The sequence below is a fragment of the Mesoplodon densirostris genome, chromosome 1, assembly GCF_025265405.1.
Source record: "Mesoplodon densirostris isolate mMesDen1 chromosome 1, mMesDen1 primary haplotype, whole genome shotgun sequence".
In the NCBI taxonomy this organism is placed as follows: domain Eukaryota; kingdom Metazoa; phylum Chordata; class Mammalia; order Artiodactyla; family Ziphiidae; genus Mesoplodon; species Mesoplodon densirostris.
This window is the reverse complement of record NC_082661.1, coordinates 175,575,297-175,590,506: the sequence shown is the minus strand read 5'-3', so window position 1 is coordinate 175,590,506 and position 15,210 is coordinate 175,575,297. Positions and strand designations below refer to the sequence as shown.

Below are 15,210 nucleotides of genomic sequence, written 5' to 3'. Positions count from 1 at the left end.
GGAGAATAGATGACCAAATCTTGTTACTGGGTGATGGTGGAGAGGATTCCCTCTGACCTTCTGAGAACTTTGCTTTTGCAATTCTCAACAGGATTTATACACTCTCTTGATTTTTTTTTTTTTAATTGTTGGAGGGTCTCTGATTACTTTTGTCCTTGCTAACCAGGTTCTAGTTACTTGTCAGAACCCCTGTGCATTCCTGAATGCTTACTGGGAGAATAGGTGAATTGGAGGTTAATGTCTCATGAATACCCATCCACCTAGCCGTCCTAAGCTTAGGGCTTTCTGAGGTCTATCTCTCTAGCTATTTCGATATTATATATAGTCTCTGTTATGATACCTAAGGATTTAGCTCTCTTTCACTCACACCATTTCCTCTTCTTCATCTTCCCCATTTTGTTATATTACATTAAAACAAATATAAAAAATGGTACAAATGAACCTATTTACAAAACAGAAATTGAGTCACAGATGTAGAAAACAAACTATGGTTACCAAGGGGGAAAGGGGTGGGGGAAGGGATAAATTGGGAGATTGGGATTGACATATATACACTACTATATATAAAATAGATAACTAGTAAGAATCTACTGTATAGCGTAGGGAATTCTACTTAGTACTCTGTAATGACCTATATTGTAATAGAATCTGAAAAAGAGTGGAGATATATATATATATATGTATAACTGACTCACTTTGCTGTACAGTGGAAAATAACACAACATTGTAAATCAACTCTATGCCAATAAAAAATTAATTAATAAAATAAATAAAATTTAAAAAACCAGATCAGTAATCATTGTGAACAGAATTGTACACTTTGATTACTTATAAAACTTTTTCTTTCTTTCAGTGACTTATTGCATCTTGTGTTCATTTGCACTATTTTCTATACACTTATTCAAATTTTCAATAGCCAGTCTATTAAGTCTGTCATGTGCCTAATAAGCATTCTCCCCTCTACCCCTCCTCCTCAGAATCAGTAAGTCTATCAACCTCTTTTCCTCTGGTGACCTCCCTTCTTCAATTCTCCATCTTTGTGCTCCAAACTGAACTGGTTGTGTTGCTAGACTTGTCTTTTTTTTTCTTTTCCTTTCTTTTCCTTTTAAACAGCAGTCTTCCTTTATCTCATATCTTCTTTATTGGTTTTCTGTGGGTGTATGTGTGTGTGTGTGTATAGCATATCCATCAGAGAAAGAGTGCATAAGCATATGTAAGGTAATTTTTTGAATCTTTGTATATGTCTGATGATCTTTTAAATTTTTTTCCCCTCACGTCTTATTGATTGGTTAGTATAGAGTTTTCTTTGAGAATTTTGAAGGCATGTGCCATTGTCTTCCAGCATCTAATAGATCTCTTTATATCACCAGTTTTTTCTCTATAGAAGCTTTTAGAATTTTTTTTTGACCTTGGTATTAGTAAATTATCATTATGTAACATTTTGTTCTTGTGTTACGGATGCATTTTTTCCCCTTGTCTGTCTAAGTGTATTAATTAGAGTTGGTTTTGTTTGGTTTTTGAATGTCTTTTCTTTCCTGCTTTATCTTTGTTCCCTGTGGATTGCTCTTTTCTGGTTGTTTATTGTGGCCTTTCTCCTTCATGGTGGAGACTTTCCTCCAATATTAGGTGATCTTTGGCTGTCTGTTCTCATTTAAGGGTAAGACATTAAAAAAGCTTATTCTGTTTATTTGCAAAGGAATAAGAAAAAGTCTGGAAGGATATGTTCTAAACTCCAGCGGTCATGGGAGGGTGGGTTGGCTAGGGTGGGTACTTTTATTTCAAAATTCTATTATACAATTTAATATTTTTGTAACAATCCTTAATTGCTTTTATGAGTTTTTTTTTCTCAAAGGTTTAATGAAGTTATCTGTTGCTATGTAATAATAGTTATCTATTGCTATGTAATACATAACCACAAAACTTGGCTGCTTAAAGTAACAAACATTTAGTCTTTCACACAGTTTCTGAGGGTCAGGAATTTGAGAGTGTGGCATCGCTGGGTGGTTCTGGCTTAGGGTCTCTGATAAAGTTGTAGTCAGTCTGTTGGCCAGGGTGGCAATCATTTCAAGGCTCAACTGTGGCCTCCAAGCTCGTTGATACTGTTGGCTGGCCTCAGTTTCTGAAGTGCTGTTGGAGTGAGGGCCTCACTTCATAAATCTCAGAGTGTCCTAAAAACGTGGCAGCTGTTTGCCCTATTGCGAGTGACTTGAGAGAGAATAATAGTGTAATTTTCCCTAGATGGAAGCTGCAGTCTTTTTTTTTTTTTTTTTGCGGTACGCGGGACTCTCACTGTTGTGGCCTCTCCCGTTGCGGAGCACAGGCTCTGGACGTGCAGGCTCAGCGGCCATGGCTCACGGGCCCAGCCGCTCTGCGGCATGTGGGATCTTCCCAGACCGGGGCACGAGCCCGTGTCCCCTGCATCGGCAGGCGGACTCTCAACCACTGCGCCACCAGGGAAGCCCCCTCATCTAGTTTTTTTTTTTTTTTTTTTTTTTTTTTTTTTTTTTTTTGCGGTATGCGGGCCTCTCACTGTTGTGGCCTCTCCCGTTGCGGAGCACAGGCTCCGGATGCGCAGGCTCAGCGGCCGTGGCTCACGGGCCCAGTCGCTCCGCGGCATGTGGGATTTCCCCGGACTGGGGCACGAACCCGTGTCCCCTGCATCGGCAGACGGACTCTCAACCACTACGCCACCAGGGAAGCCCCTTAGTTTTTTAATAAGAATTTAAAATATTATTTTCATAAACCTTGTAACTTATTGCTGTTATTTGCATTCAAACCCCATGGTTTACTCTTTTTAAAAAATTAATTAATTAGTTAATTAATTTTTGGCTGCCTTGGGTCTTTGTTGCTTCCCAAGGGCTTTCTTTAGTTGCGGTGCGCGGGCTTCTCATTGCGGTGGCTTCTCTTGTTGCAGAGCATGGGCTCTAGGTGCACAGGCTTCAGTAACTGTGGCTCGCAGGCTCTAGAGCACAGGCTCAGTGGTTGTGGCGCATAGGCCTAGTTGCTCCACGGCATGTGGGATCTTCCTGGACCAGAGCTCGAACCCACATCCCCTGCATTGGCAGGCGGATTCTTAACCAGTGTGCCATGAGGGAAGCCCCCGAGGGAAGCCCCCCATGGTTTACTCTTAGTCTGTTTCTTTATAAGCTTCTTAAATTTCAGCTTTAGTGAAAGCTGAAAGATTAGTGGATTAACACTTTTGATCTCCTTTTTCTTCCTTTCTGTTTTTTTTGTATTTTTTTAAATTGAAGTATAGTTGATTTACAATGTTGTGTTAATTACTGTTGTACAGTAAAGTGATTCAGTTATACATATATATACCTTCCTTTTTTAATATTCTTTTCCATTATGGTTTATCACAAGATATTGAATATAGTTCTCTGTGCTTTCTAATATGTTTTTTTTTTTTTAATTTGCTTTTTTTTGGCCGCACCGCGCACCTTGCGGGATCTTAGTTCCCTGACCACGGATTGAACCTGGCCCCCAGGCAGTGAAAGCACAGAGTCCTAACCACTGGACTGCCAGGGAATTCCCTCTAATATGTTTTTATAAAAAAATATTTATTTATTTTGGCTGCACTGGGTCTTAGTTGCACCATGCGGGATCTTCGTTGCGGCATGTGGGATCTTTAGTTGTGGCATGTGAACTTGTTAGTTGCACCATGCAACCTCTTAGTTGTAGCACGCATGCAGGATCTAGTTCCCCTATCAGGGATCAGACCAGGGCCCCTGCATTGGGAGTGTGGAGTCTTATCCACTGGACCACCAGGGAAGTCCCTCTAGTATGTTTGAATCAACTTTTATTTTACAATTGCAAGAGCCATTTAAACATGTTACGTTGTTTAAAATCTCACTATATCCACACCATCTGTATGATTAATTCTGTCAACTTTATAAAACTTAACAGGAACCATTAGGGTTCTTTGGTTTATATGGTAATATTTGTAGATTTCTAGAATTTTACTCATTTAATTCTCACAGGGCAATCTTAGTTGCAAGTATTTATGGAATATTTTATTATCATCCTGCTATATAGCAAGTCTTAGCTTGACATTACTATCTGTGACATTGGTAGGGCATTTCATTTATGACTGGGCTGTTCTGGACTTCACAGTCTCTTCAAGGACCTTTCTGAGCCTGAAATTCTAAGTTATGCTAATCTTCAGGGAAAGAACACATTTGAATAAATAGTGTCTGTTTCATTCTCTTACAAAAGGCCAAACTTTGTTTTATTACTGTTAGTTGTACACTACTGTTGTTCTAGCATATCTCAATAGTTATCTATAATATATTAATACATTTAATTTATGTGTTCTGATACTTAATTATAAACCTAAATAATAATACCATTTTCCCATTGCCCATGGTAGGAATGCCATTATTGGATTTTATTCTTTCTTTGCTTCAAGAGTGTCTTCCTTAAATAGCTCAGACAGGGTTGAGGGAAGTATTTCTCCTCCTTCTCCTCTCCCCTCCTCCTGTGTCCCCTCTCCCCCTCCTTCTCCCTCCCTTCCCACTTCCCTTCTTCCTACTTACTTGTCACCTGTTGCTGTCAATATTTATATAATACAGTATTTAAATTAAATTTATTAAAATTTTTTTGTTCAAGAAAAGTTTTCATGTAATCTTTGGAGGCTTACAAGTTCATTGGTTGAAAAGTTTAAGTGGAAACTGTATCCGGATGAGTATCATAACCACATTCTAAAGTGTTGTATGTAATTGTTTTTAATATAGTTTTTCTAATTTCAAAATAATATCCTTATTATGTACATTTTAAAAACAAAAAGAAAAAAATAAAAATCATATGCAAGATATATAATATTTTGATATATATGTTTCCAATTCTTTTGGGGAGTATATTGCAATCTTTTTCTTTTTTTAAAAAAATCATTCATTCATTCATTTATTCATTCATTCTGGCCGCGCTGGGTCTTAGTTGTGGCCTGCAGGATTTTTTTTTTGTAAATTTGTTTATTTTATTATTTTTGGCTGCGTTGGGTCTTCGTTGCTGCTCATGGGCTTTCTCTTGTTTCAGTGAGTGGAGGCTACTCTTCGTCGGTGCGCGGGCTTCTCATTGCAGTGGCTTCTCTTGCTGTGGAGCACGGGCTCTAGGCTGCGGGCTTCAGTAGTTGTGGCTCACAGGCTTAGTTGCTCTGCGGCATGTGGGATCTTCCCGGACCAGGGATCGAGCCCGTGTCCCTTGCATTGGCAGGTGGACTCTTTTTTTTTTTTTTTTTTTTTCTTTTTGCGGTATGCGGGCCTCTCACTGTTGTGGCCTCTCCCGTTGCGGAGCACAGGCTCCGGATGCGCAGGCCCAGCGGCCATGGCTCACGGGCCCAGCCGCTCCGCGGCATATGGGATCCTCCCAGACCGGGGCACGAACCCGTATCCCCTGCATCGGCAGGCGGACTCTCAACCACTGCGCCACCAGGGAGGCCCGGCAGGTGGATTCTTAACCACTGCGCCACCAGGGAAGTTCCAGGATTTTCTTTTTTTTTTTTTTTTTTTAGTTGTGGCACGCAGACTTCTTACTTGCGGCATGCAAACTCTTAGTTGCAGCATGTGTGCAAGATCTAGTTTCCCGACCAGGGATCAAACCTGGGCCCCCTGCCCTGGGAGCATGGAGTCTTACCCACTGGACCACTAGGAAAGTCCCTCTCCTTTTTTTTTTTTTTAAAAACAATATTGAACCATTTCCCCATGGTTGAACTATAATTTACTGATGCAGTTGGGTACTTTTTGGATGGTGTAATAGTTTAACAGTTTTACTTTTCCATAAATTATGCTCTAGTTGACATCCTTGTATATAACTGTGTGATGTTTCCCTAATGGAAATTTGTAGTTTTGCAGTTGTTTCAAAACAAGTGAAACATTTTAACACCCCCCCAATCTATTTTTGAGCTAATTTAATTATTCATTTGGTAGAGGTGGAGGCATTCCAAGAAAGGGAGAGGGGTGAGCCTTTATACCTGTTAAATAATGTGCTGGGCCCTTTTCAAGTATTATCTTTTTTTTTTTTAATTTGTTTATTTTATTTATCTTTGGCTGTGTTGGCTCTTCGTTGTCGCCCGGGGTCTTTCTCTAGTTGTGACGAGTGGGGGCTACTCTTCGTTGCAGTATGTGGGTTTCTCATTGGAGTGGCTTCTCTTCTTGCGGAGCACAGGCTCTAGGGGCGCGGGCTTCAGTAGTTGTGGCACACAGGCTCAGTAGTTGTGGCACATGGACTTAGTTGCTCCACGGCATGTGGGATCTTCCCAGACCAGGGATCGAACCCGTTTCCCCTGCATTGGCAGACAGATTCTTAACCACTGCACCGCCACCAGGGGAGCCCCCTGAAGTATTATCTTTTTTGATCCACATAGCAATCCTGTCACATAGGTAGTTTTATCCTCTTTAGAGAAATTAAATGGCTTGTCTACTTAATGGCAGAATCAGGACAATGACACAGGTCTTAGACTTTCAATCTAATATAGTTTCATTGACTCAGAGGCTCTCTTTGTGGAGAGGCAGGGTAAATAGGGCCCTTCCCTGTGCTCTCTCCTGCTTCCTCATTTTCTGCTGATTGGTGTGTATTTCTTTTCCCTCTGGTAAATTCAGGTAGAAAAAAGGTTGAGAACTACCACTATACCATTTTGCTGTCTCTGGCTTTTTTAGGGACTATGTTCATGTTTGAATCAAGAAATGGATATAAAAGCAGAACATCTGTTTAATCATGTTTTTAGGAAACAAAACCCAACTAAAAAATAATCTGTGCTTTGTATTATTTTGGAAAAGATGTAGTAGAAAGTTGAAGTATAGCGCTCTACTTTCTACTTCCTACTAAGTTGAATTTTCCTTTTGACGTTTATTAATTTAAAACTGAATACTCAGAGAATAAGTTAAATGTAATAGATTCAAAAGGCTGTGTATCTTTTTTTTCTGCCAACAGCAGTTAAGTTAGCAGAACAGCATACATTACATGAAAATAAGAACTACATATAATTATAGCCCCACATTTAAGCAAACATTTAACAAACAAACATTAACATTAAATGTTTCAGTGAGAAATAGCTCCATTTCATTAGTAAGAATTATGGACCTGATGATGTATTTACTTTTACATTTATAATTCTAATTTATATCTTGCCTACTTCTGAAATAAATTTGAGGCAGTCCTTTTAGTATATAACTGTGTCCTCAAACCTAGCAGTCTGCCTGATTCTGGGTAGTATATGTATAGGTCAGGTTCTTAAGAAGAAGGGTGCAAGAGTCAAGGAAGAGATAAGCAAGATAAAATTGATAAAAAGCAGCAAAGATGAAGAAATGTAAAGGTTATTGAGATCTAATGGAAAATTCCCTGGTTTGGGGCAGGGGAAAATCAGATCAGAGAAAGAAATACTATGGGAAGACTGAACATTTTGAAGTTTGGGGTTAGAGAACTAATTTGCCTGGAGGATAGTGCAAAATGGATCTTGCAAATTTATTGTCGAGGACCTGAATATGTACTCTGTGAATCTGGAGAGTAGAATTTCCCTTTGGGTGATTTGATCACAGTTAGGCTATCCTAGTCTGCTTCTTGTCTATACTATGGATCTTTTTTATGGGCCACCTTCACTATTCCCTTCAAATTCTTGTCCTCAGACTTTAAAAGGGAAGGTTGTTCATGGGGAAGGAGCAAAGAAGAGATGAAATAGAAGAGGAAGAGAAAGTTGGGCAACAGATAAAAGCTGTCCGTTTTTTGACTCTCTTATGAAGGAGACTTATTACTCCCTCTTTTCTTTATTATAATAAACATTATAAATTGTACTTAACTTTATTGTAATACTTATCACACTATGAGCAGTTACTTTTATTCTGATTTGTCTACTGAATTGTGAGGTCCTTAAGGGCAAGAAATGTTTGTTCTTTCTCTTTTACTAACCAGCTAGAGAAAGAAGGAAAGTAACATTGATTGAGTTCCTATTTTGTATGTACCAGGCACTTGCTAAGACATAGATATCATCAAATCCACTGGTTGAAAACTTTTTAACTTCCATAAAAATGTTTTGATGAACAAGTACTTCCTCATTCATTAAGTTAATATTTATGATTTTTATATTGTAATGTTAAATAAAACTGATAAATCACTCTTAGTGGATGCTAAATACCATTGTGGTTTGATAGCTACCATTATTCATTTATAAAAAGACACAAACAGCCTCTTTTTAAACATTTAAAAAATTTATATTCCTTTCTCTGTTTAAATTCATATCTCTATTACACTTTTCCCCACCAGATTTTATCCTTATGTGGTGTATTTTTATGCATGGATTATGTTTTGCATGTAATATACTATGCATACATTATGAAGGCAATATATTTTTATGCGTGAAAGCCTTTCGTGCATATTGATCACCCTATTGTATGTCTCTGCAACATATATATATGTGAAGTCAAGTTTAAAAAAAATTTCCTAGTTTTTAAATTGTAATTAGCATATAGTTAGTAAAACAACATAAATGTATTAAAATGTTAAATCATTATTAAACAAGAAAATAAGTTATTGGAAATGCATGTTTGAATGAGATGGGTGAAGCTGATCTTCATTGTTTTTCAATTAATTCAACCTTTTATAGGTAAATAATACTCAATGCTGCAATAAGACAATGGTCAGCATCTATTTTATTTCCCACTTTTTTCTTTAAGAGGTGTAAATTCTGAGCAATTTGTTTACATAATTAATTGAATGGTAATGCACAGTTTTGTTTCAGTAGTTGTCACTCAGTTATTTGAACTCTTCTGTCATCAAATGATTTATCATCAAAATTATTTTTATTTATCTGTCAGCTGGTAATTTGATTAAGTCCTTCTTCAGTTTCGTTGAAAGCAAAGACTAGAAACCACCTGACTTGCCAGGGTCATTAGAGTCATTAGAGACATGCAGTTCCGGGATGTATACCAAAAAAGGCTTTATTAAGTCTTCTTAATATAATTATATGAGGTAGTAATTATATCTATTAGTGTTTTACTTATAGGCATTGTTCAGGAGCTATTGAGAAAAGCTAAATATTGTTAACTTCAGTATACCTATGTCAAAAGGATATTTTTTTGATACGATGTTTTTATCAGGTGCCTTAAACATGTTTTAACCAAAGCCATTTATTCAGTTTAAAGCCATTGTCTGCCTTGGAACCTTGTTGGCAAAACTGTTCTTTCATTGTCAAAACAATCAGATTGACTTTCATGATATAAGAAGTCTGACTTTATTTTTCAGTTCAAATAAATGATTTGATTTGTGTTCCTGTGACAACCATGTTTGATATTTAATCCTTGGTAGATAAATGGAAGACAAGGAGACTTGTTTTAAAAGTGTGTTGCTTGGGGCTTGCCTGGTGGCGCAGTGGTTGAGAGTCCGCCTGCCGATGCAGGGGACGCAGGTTCATGCCCCGGTCCGGGAAGATCCCATATGCCGCAGAGCGGCTGGGCCCGTGAGCCATGGCCGCTGAGCCTGAGCGTCTGGAGCCTGTGCTTCGCAACGGGAGAGGCCACAACAGTGAGAGTCCCGCGTACCGCAAAAAAAAAAAAAAAGTGTGTTGCTTGGAAGAACTGTCTTTCTTGTTCTTTTTAGAAACTCTCTGAGCTTTGCTTCACAGAACTCTCCCTGAAAAGTAATGTATTCTTTGATGATGAACATGGGCTAGAAATGATGAACTTTTAAAATGAAAATTGTAACCAACTTCTGCCCCATTCTATAATATATCTGAAAATAGAACATCCTATCACAATTACTCATTTTTAATTTATATCTTCATTCTTTACAGTAATAATGTATAGAACAGGAAGCCCTATAGTCAGTTTGTAGTACTTTAAGTAAAGAAGGTTTGCAGACAAAATATTATGAATCATTCCTTGTTTAATACTTCAGAGATTTTTTTTTTTCCTGCGGTACGCAGGCCTCTCACTGTTGTGGCCTCTCCTGTTGCGGAGCACAGGCTCCGGACGCGCAGGCTCAGCGGCCATGGCTGATGGGCCCAGCCGCTCTGCGGCATGTGGGATCTTCGCGGACCGGGGCACGAAACCGCGTCCCCTGCATCGGCAGGCGGACTCTCAACCACTGCGCCACCGGGGAAGCCCACTTCAGAGATTTTTATACCTAGGCAATGCAGTACGGTTTCATTCAGGATGGACAAGGGGTATGCCATTCTTTTTATAAAGTGAGTAAAGACTTGTGGAAGTGGAGTCAAGTAAGGAGAATTTGGATGACCTCTCCGTTTAGACCTCTGATCCATTGTCAGGCTGATTAGTTTTAGGAAAGGAATGAATACAAGCGGAAATTGAAGACCTGTCCATTGTTGTTTATCTATTTCTGTGTACTCCTCAGAGAGTCTGTTTACCTTCAATAGTATAAATATATGATATTGGAAAATCCCTGTTCTAATATTTATGGTAGCCTCTATTTTATAGCCAGGGAAACTTAGACTTAAAGAGGTGAGAGAATTGGCTGTGGTCATTAAGCTAGTAAATGGTTTAGTCAGGAACTCCAAAACTTTTCCTCATATGTCTCACTACCTAGTACATAGTCTGCTACACATAGATGTTTGCTATGTATTTAATAAAAGAATAACTTCATATTGTTTTGTGAACTGTTAAATACTTAGCATTGTAGTAGTCTCTTGAATTTTGAACTGCTGGGTGAAAGTAACATAGATGATTCACTACAGAAGAATATTGAAGAAAGCTCATATTTTTAAAGCATGATCAAGTTCATCTCCCTTTAGTTCTTGAGGTGGTGTCTGTGGAAGTGACTAATAGACCATCAAAGAACTTAGGCACTTTGGGGGACTTCCCTGGTGGTCCAGTGAGTATCCATGCTCCCAGTGCAGGGGGCCTGGGTTCGATCCCTAGTTAGGGAACTAGATCCCGTATGCATGCCGCAACTAAGAAGTCTGCATGCTGCAGCTAGAAGATACTGCAGTGAAGGTCCCATGTGCCTCAACTAAGACCCGGTGCATCCTAAATAAATACTAAAAAAAAAAGAACTTAGGCAGTTTTAAATGTTTTATCAATTAAGATAGAGACCTGTTAACAGTGTAGTAGTGTTTATTTGATAGGGGTCAACTGGCTGTATGTTGATATCACAGTCAGATGTCCATGAGGCAAACATATGTTTATATGACCAGTATATTTTTGTTTCTGTGTTAACAGGTATTCTCTTAAACTGAATGACCAAATCTTGGCTGAAGAGAAACACAAGGAACTGTAAGTGCGTTAAACCCTAGGCTGTACATAATTTACTCTGTCTATGGAGTAGATGCATGTAAAAAATCTGATTTTTAAAATTCTGTGGGGTATAAAATATAAAGATGTAATCAATATTATGATCTTAATCCTCGTAGGATTAGGATAATTTATACTGCATAAGGTTAACACAAGAAATAATTGTTCCTATGCACACATTAGTATATGGAGTATTGTATCCCATCCTCTAGACTAAGGGCATATTCGGAAATAGGTCATTTCATCTTCTTTCCCCAGATAAAATGTTAAATTGTCATTGTTAATTTTGGCTCTTGCTTAGTTGACTTCCACCCTGTGCTTAAGGTGGAGAAATATGATTTTGTTTGTCTTATGAAAAAATAAATGCCTAACTTTGTTTAGCACAAGGTAAAACACTTTAAATATAAATAAAATTTTGTTCCTTTAAAAAATTGTAATGTTTGTAGGATCCTATCTTTCGGGTAGGATAGCTGTATACATGATTCTGGGATATCTCTGTTGCTATTTTTCTGCCCTGTGGTAGTATCTAAAAAGATTACTACCTCACAGGAACTGTGAGGTTTTTAGTTAAAAATTACAGACTTGGGAGTTTTAAAAATTCATCTCAGGGACTTCCCTGGTGGTCCATTAGTTAAGACTTCGCCTTCCAACGCAGGAGGTGTGGGTTCGATCCTTGGTCAGGGAGCTAAGATCCCACATGCCTCAGGGCTAAAAAATGAAAACATAAAAAAACAAAAGTAGTATTGTAACAAATTCATTAAGGACTTAAAAAAAATGGTCCACGTCAAAAAAAAAATCTTAAAAGAAAATTTCATCTCTTTTCAATATCATAGGTTTGTCCAAAGAGGGAAGCTAAAATAAAGTATATGCTTCTGTTTTCTAGTAGGCTACTTCTTTTTCTCCATTGTGCAGTAAGAAAGTTCTGATAATTGTAATTATTATTGAAACACCTAATGTCAAATAATAATGTAGAATTAAGTTTGAGGAATTTGAGGCTAACTACACCTACAGGTTGAACCTCACTTATTATTTTTTTTAATTGAAGTATAGTTGATTTACAGTGTTGTACAGACTGTGCTTATTATTGATGATAGTCAAGGTTCTATCTATCCTTTTTATAAATACATTGGTGAATTTTACAACTTCCTTGGGAGTTTCCTTAATGTTTGACACTCTCTTATGTTACAGATATTTTAATATCTAACTCAAGTCCCTCGTGGTTTAGTTTAAATGTAATCTTCATTTGTACTCAAGTTATGGAGAATAACTTGTTCTGTAGATTGAGTGCTTCAAGACTATTATTTTCTTCTAAAGGTTAAGTAATGATTTTTCTGAGTACTTTTTAAGGTTCTATTTACAAACACTGTCCTGAATCTTTTCCAAATTATTTTCTTTCTTCTGTCTTAGAAGGGATTATAGTAAGTGTTAATCGTAAAATGGTAGGCTATATGTATAAGAAAAGGATTTAAGAGTTCTTAGAGTTGATATATCCCATTGTTATGCTAGCCTTTCATCAGTATTTTTATATTTGTTATGTCTTCATTTGATTATAATCTCCATCGTGGGTTCTCAAATTTATTGTTAAGGAATTTTATATAATTTCTTTCTTTACTGCCTAGTCAATGAGGGTAGGTGATTGTCACTGTACCATTGGTTGGTTGCTTACTTATAGGTTTGGTAACAGAACTTTTTTGTTTTGGGAATTAGGTAGTCAACCTAGAGGCTCCTTTGGCCCTCGGAGACTATGATCAATATTAAAAATACCAGAAAACTGCAATACTGTGAATATTTTCATATTATATAATATGTACCCCATATGAATGTGTTAATTCATTTACAGTTTCTTGAGCTGTCTGTGATATAGTTCAGCCTCATGGATAGACTGATTATTTTCTTAGATTTTATTATGAAAAAATTTAAATGTATAGTATATAATTACCCATATACTCGCCACCTAGATTTTATCATTAACATTTTACTCTCTTTTTCACCTTATCCATTCTTTTGTCTATCCATTACTTCATCTGCTTTTTGAATGGATTTCAGAAGTAAATTGCAGACATCAATATGTTTCCCCATAAATATTTCAACATGCATACCATCACCTAGAATTCAATAGTTTAAAGTTTTTTGTCTTTACCTGTAAATATTTTTATACAGTGAAATGCACAAATCTTAAGTGTACATTTGCTGAGTTTTGAAAAGTGCATAAATGTTCATAGCCCAGTCCTCTATCAAGAAATTCCCTTATGCCTCTTTGTAGTCACTCTCTGCTCCTACCCTCCGAGAGGTAACCCTTATTATGATTTTTTTTCTACTGTAGATTAAGTTTTTCCTGTTCTGGAATTTCTTATTAATGGAATCATATGTACGTTATGTTTTATATAATACTTCTTTCACTCAGTATAATATTTTTTAGATTCTTTCATGTATCAGTTAATTTTTTTTATTGCTGATTAACATTCCATGGTTTATCTGTCCTCTTATTGGTGGACGTCTAGGCTGTTTCCTTTCATTTGGCTACTATGAATAAAGTTGCTGTTAATATTTTTGTATAAGTCTTTGTGAACATGTTTTTATTTCTCATGGATAATTACTCAGGAGTAGATTTGCTGCTGAGTCACTAGGGTAATAGTATATTTGGTTCTATAAGGAACTACTAGATTTTCTTTTAAAGTGGTACCATCTTACATTCCTACCAGCAATATATGAGAGTTCTAGTTGCTCTACATCCTCATCAACATTTGGTATTTGTTGGTCTTGCTAATTTTAGCTATTCTGGTGGATATGTAGTGGTATCTCAGAGTGGTTTAATTTGCATTTCCATGATGACTAATGATATTGAGTACTTTTTCATTAGCTTATTGGCCATGTATATTTTCTTTGGTGAAGGTTCTGTTCACATCTTTTGCTGATGAAAAAAATTAGATTGTTTTGTCCTTTTATTGATGACTTGTTGGAATTCTTTATATATTCTGGATACCAGTCAATGTCAGATGTATGTTTTACAGTTTTTTTCTCCAGTCCCAGGCTTACCATCTTTTCTTAATAGTGCCTTTTGATAAGCAAGTTTTAAATTTTTATAAAGTCTAATTTATCAGTTTTTGCCTTTATGATTATTACTTTATTCATCTAAAAAACCTTTGCCCTCAATTTATGAAGATACTCTTATTTATATTTTTCTTTAAAAACTGTATGATTTGAGCTGTTTTGTTTAGGTCTATGATCTATTATGCATTAATATTTGTATATGATGTGAGATAGATGTCAGTGTTCATTCTCCTTTATCTATATGGATATCTAGTTATTTCAGCACTATTTGCTGAATAGACTTTATTTGTCCACTGAATTGTTTTGATGCCTTTGTTGAAAATAAAATAACTGTAGAAATATGGGTTTATCCTGTTCCGGTGATTTACTTGTCACTCTTTATGCTAGTCACACAGTATAGTAAGTATTGAAGTCAGTTGCTGTAAGTCCTCCCACTTTGTTCTTCATTTACAAGATGCTTTGGATGTACTAGATCCTTTACATTGCCATATATTTTAGAATCAGCGTATCAGTTTCCTCAGAAAAACCTTTTGGGATTATCATGGGGTTGTTGAATCTATTTGAGAGAGAATTGACATCTTAACAGTATTTAGTCTGTCTTTAATTTCTCTCAGCAGTGCTTTGTAGTTCTCAGTGAAGAAGTTTTGCTTGTCTTTAGGCCAAATGAATTTTAATACCAGCCTTGCTTTATGACTATGAATTTCAAAACAAAAGATTGAGGGTTTCAAATTATATTTTCACCTAGAATGTGTTAAATTTGAATAGATGATTTTTTTCTTCTCACAGTGCCTGATATGTCTTCTGGATATTCTGTAGCAGACCTTTGGTAGGGCAATCCTGTCTCGTTAACAGTATGAGGTATAAAACATACTAGCTGAGTGTAAACAATATGTACTTTTCCAGAATTTTCTTTCTTTTATGTTAG

At 36.8% G+C, this 15,210-nt stretch overlaps 1 protein-coding gene across 3 annotated transcripts in view; it reads left to right on the top strand.

The window, feature by feature from the left end:
• Window positions 1-15,210, top strand: part of ADK (adenosine kinase) — a 514,633-nt gene that overhangs the window by 53,092 nt on the left and 446,331 nt on the right. For all 3 annotated transcript variants that reach the window (XM_060111660.1, XM_060111662.1, XM_060111661.1), the window contains exon 3: window positions 11,163-11,216. In XM_060111660.1, the coding sequence (XP_059967643.1) occupies window positions 11,163-11,216 (54 nt within the window). The remainder of the gene's footprint in view (window positions 1-11,162; window positions 11,217-15,210) is intronic.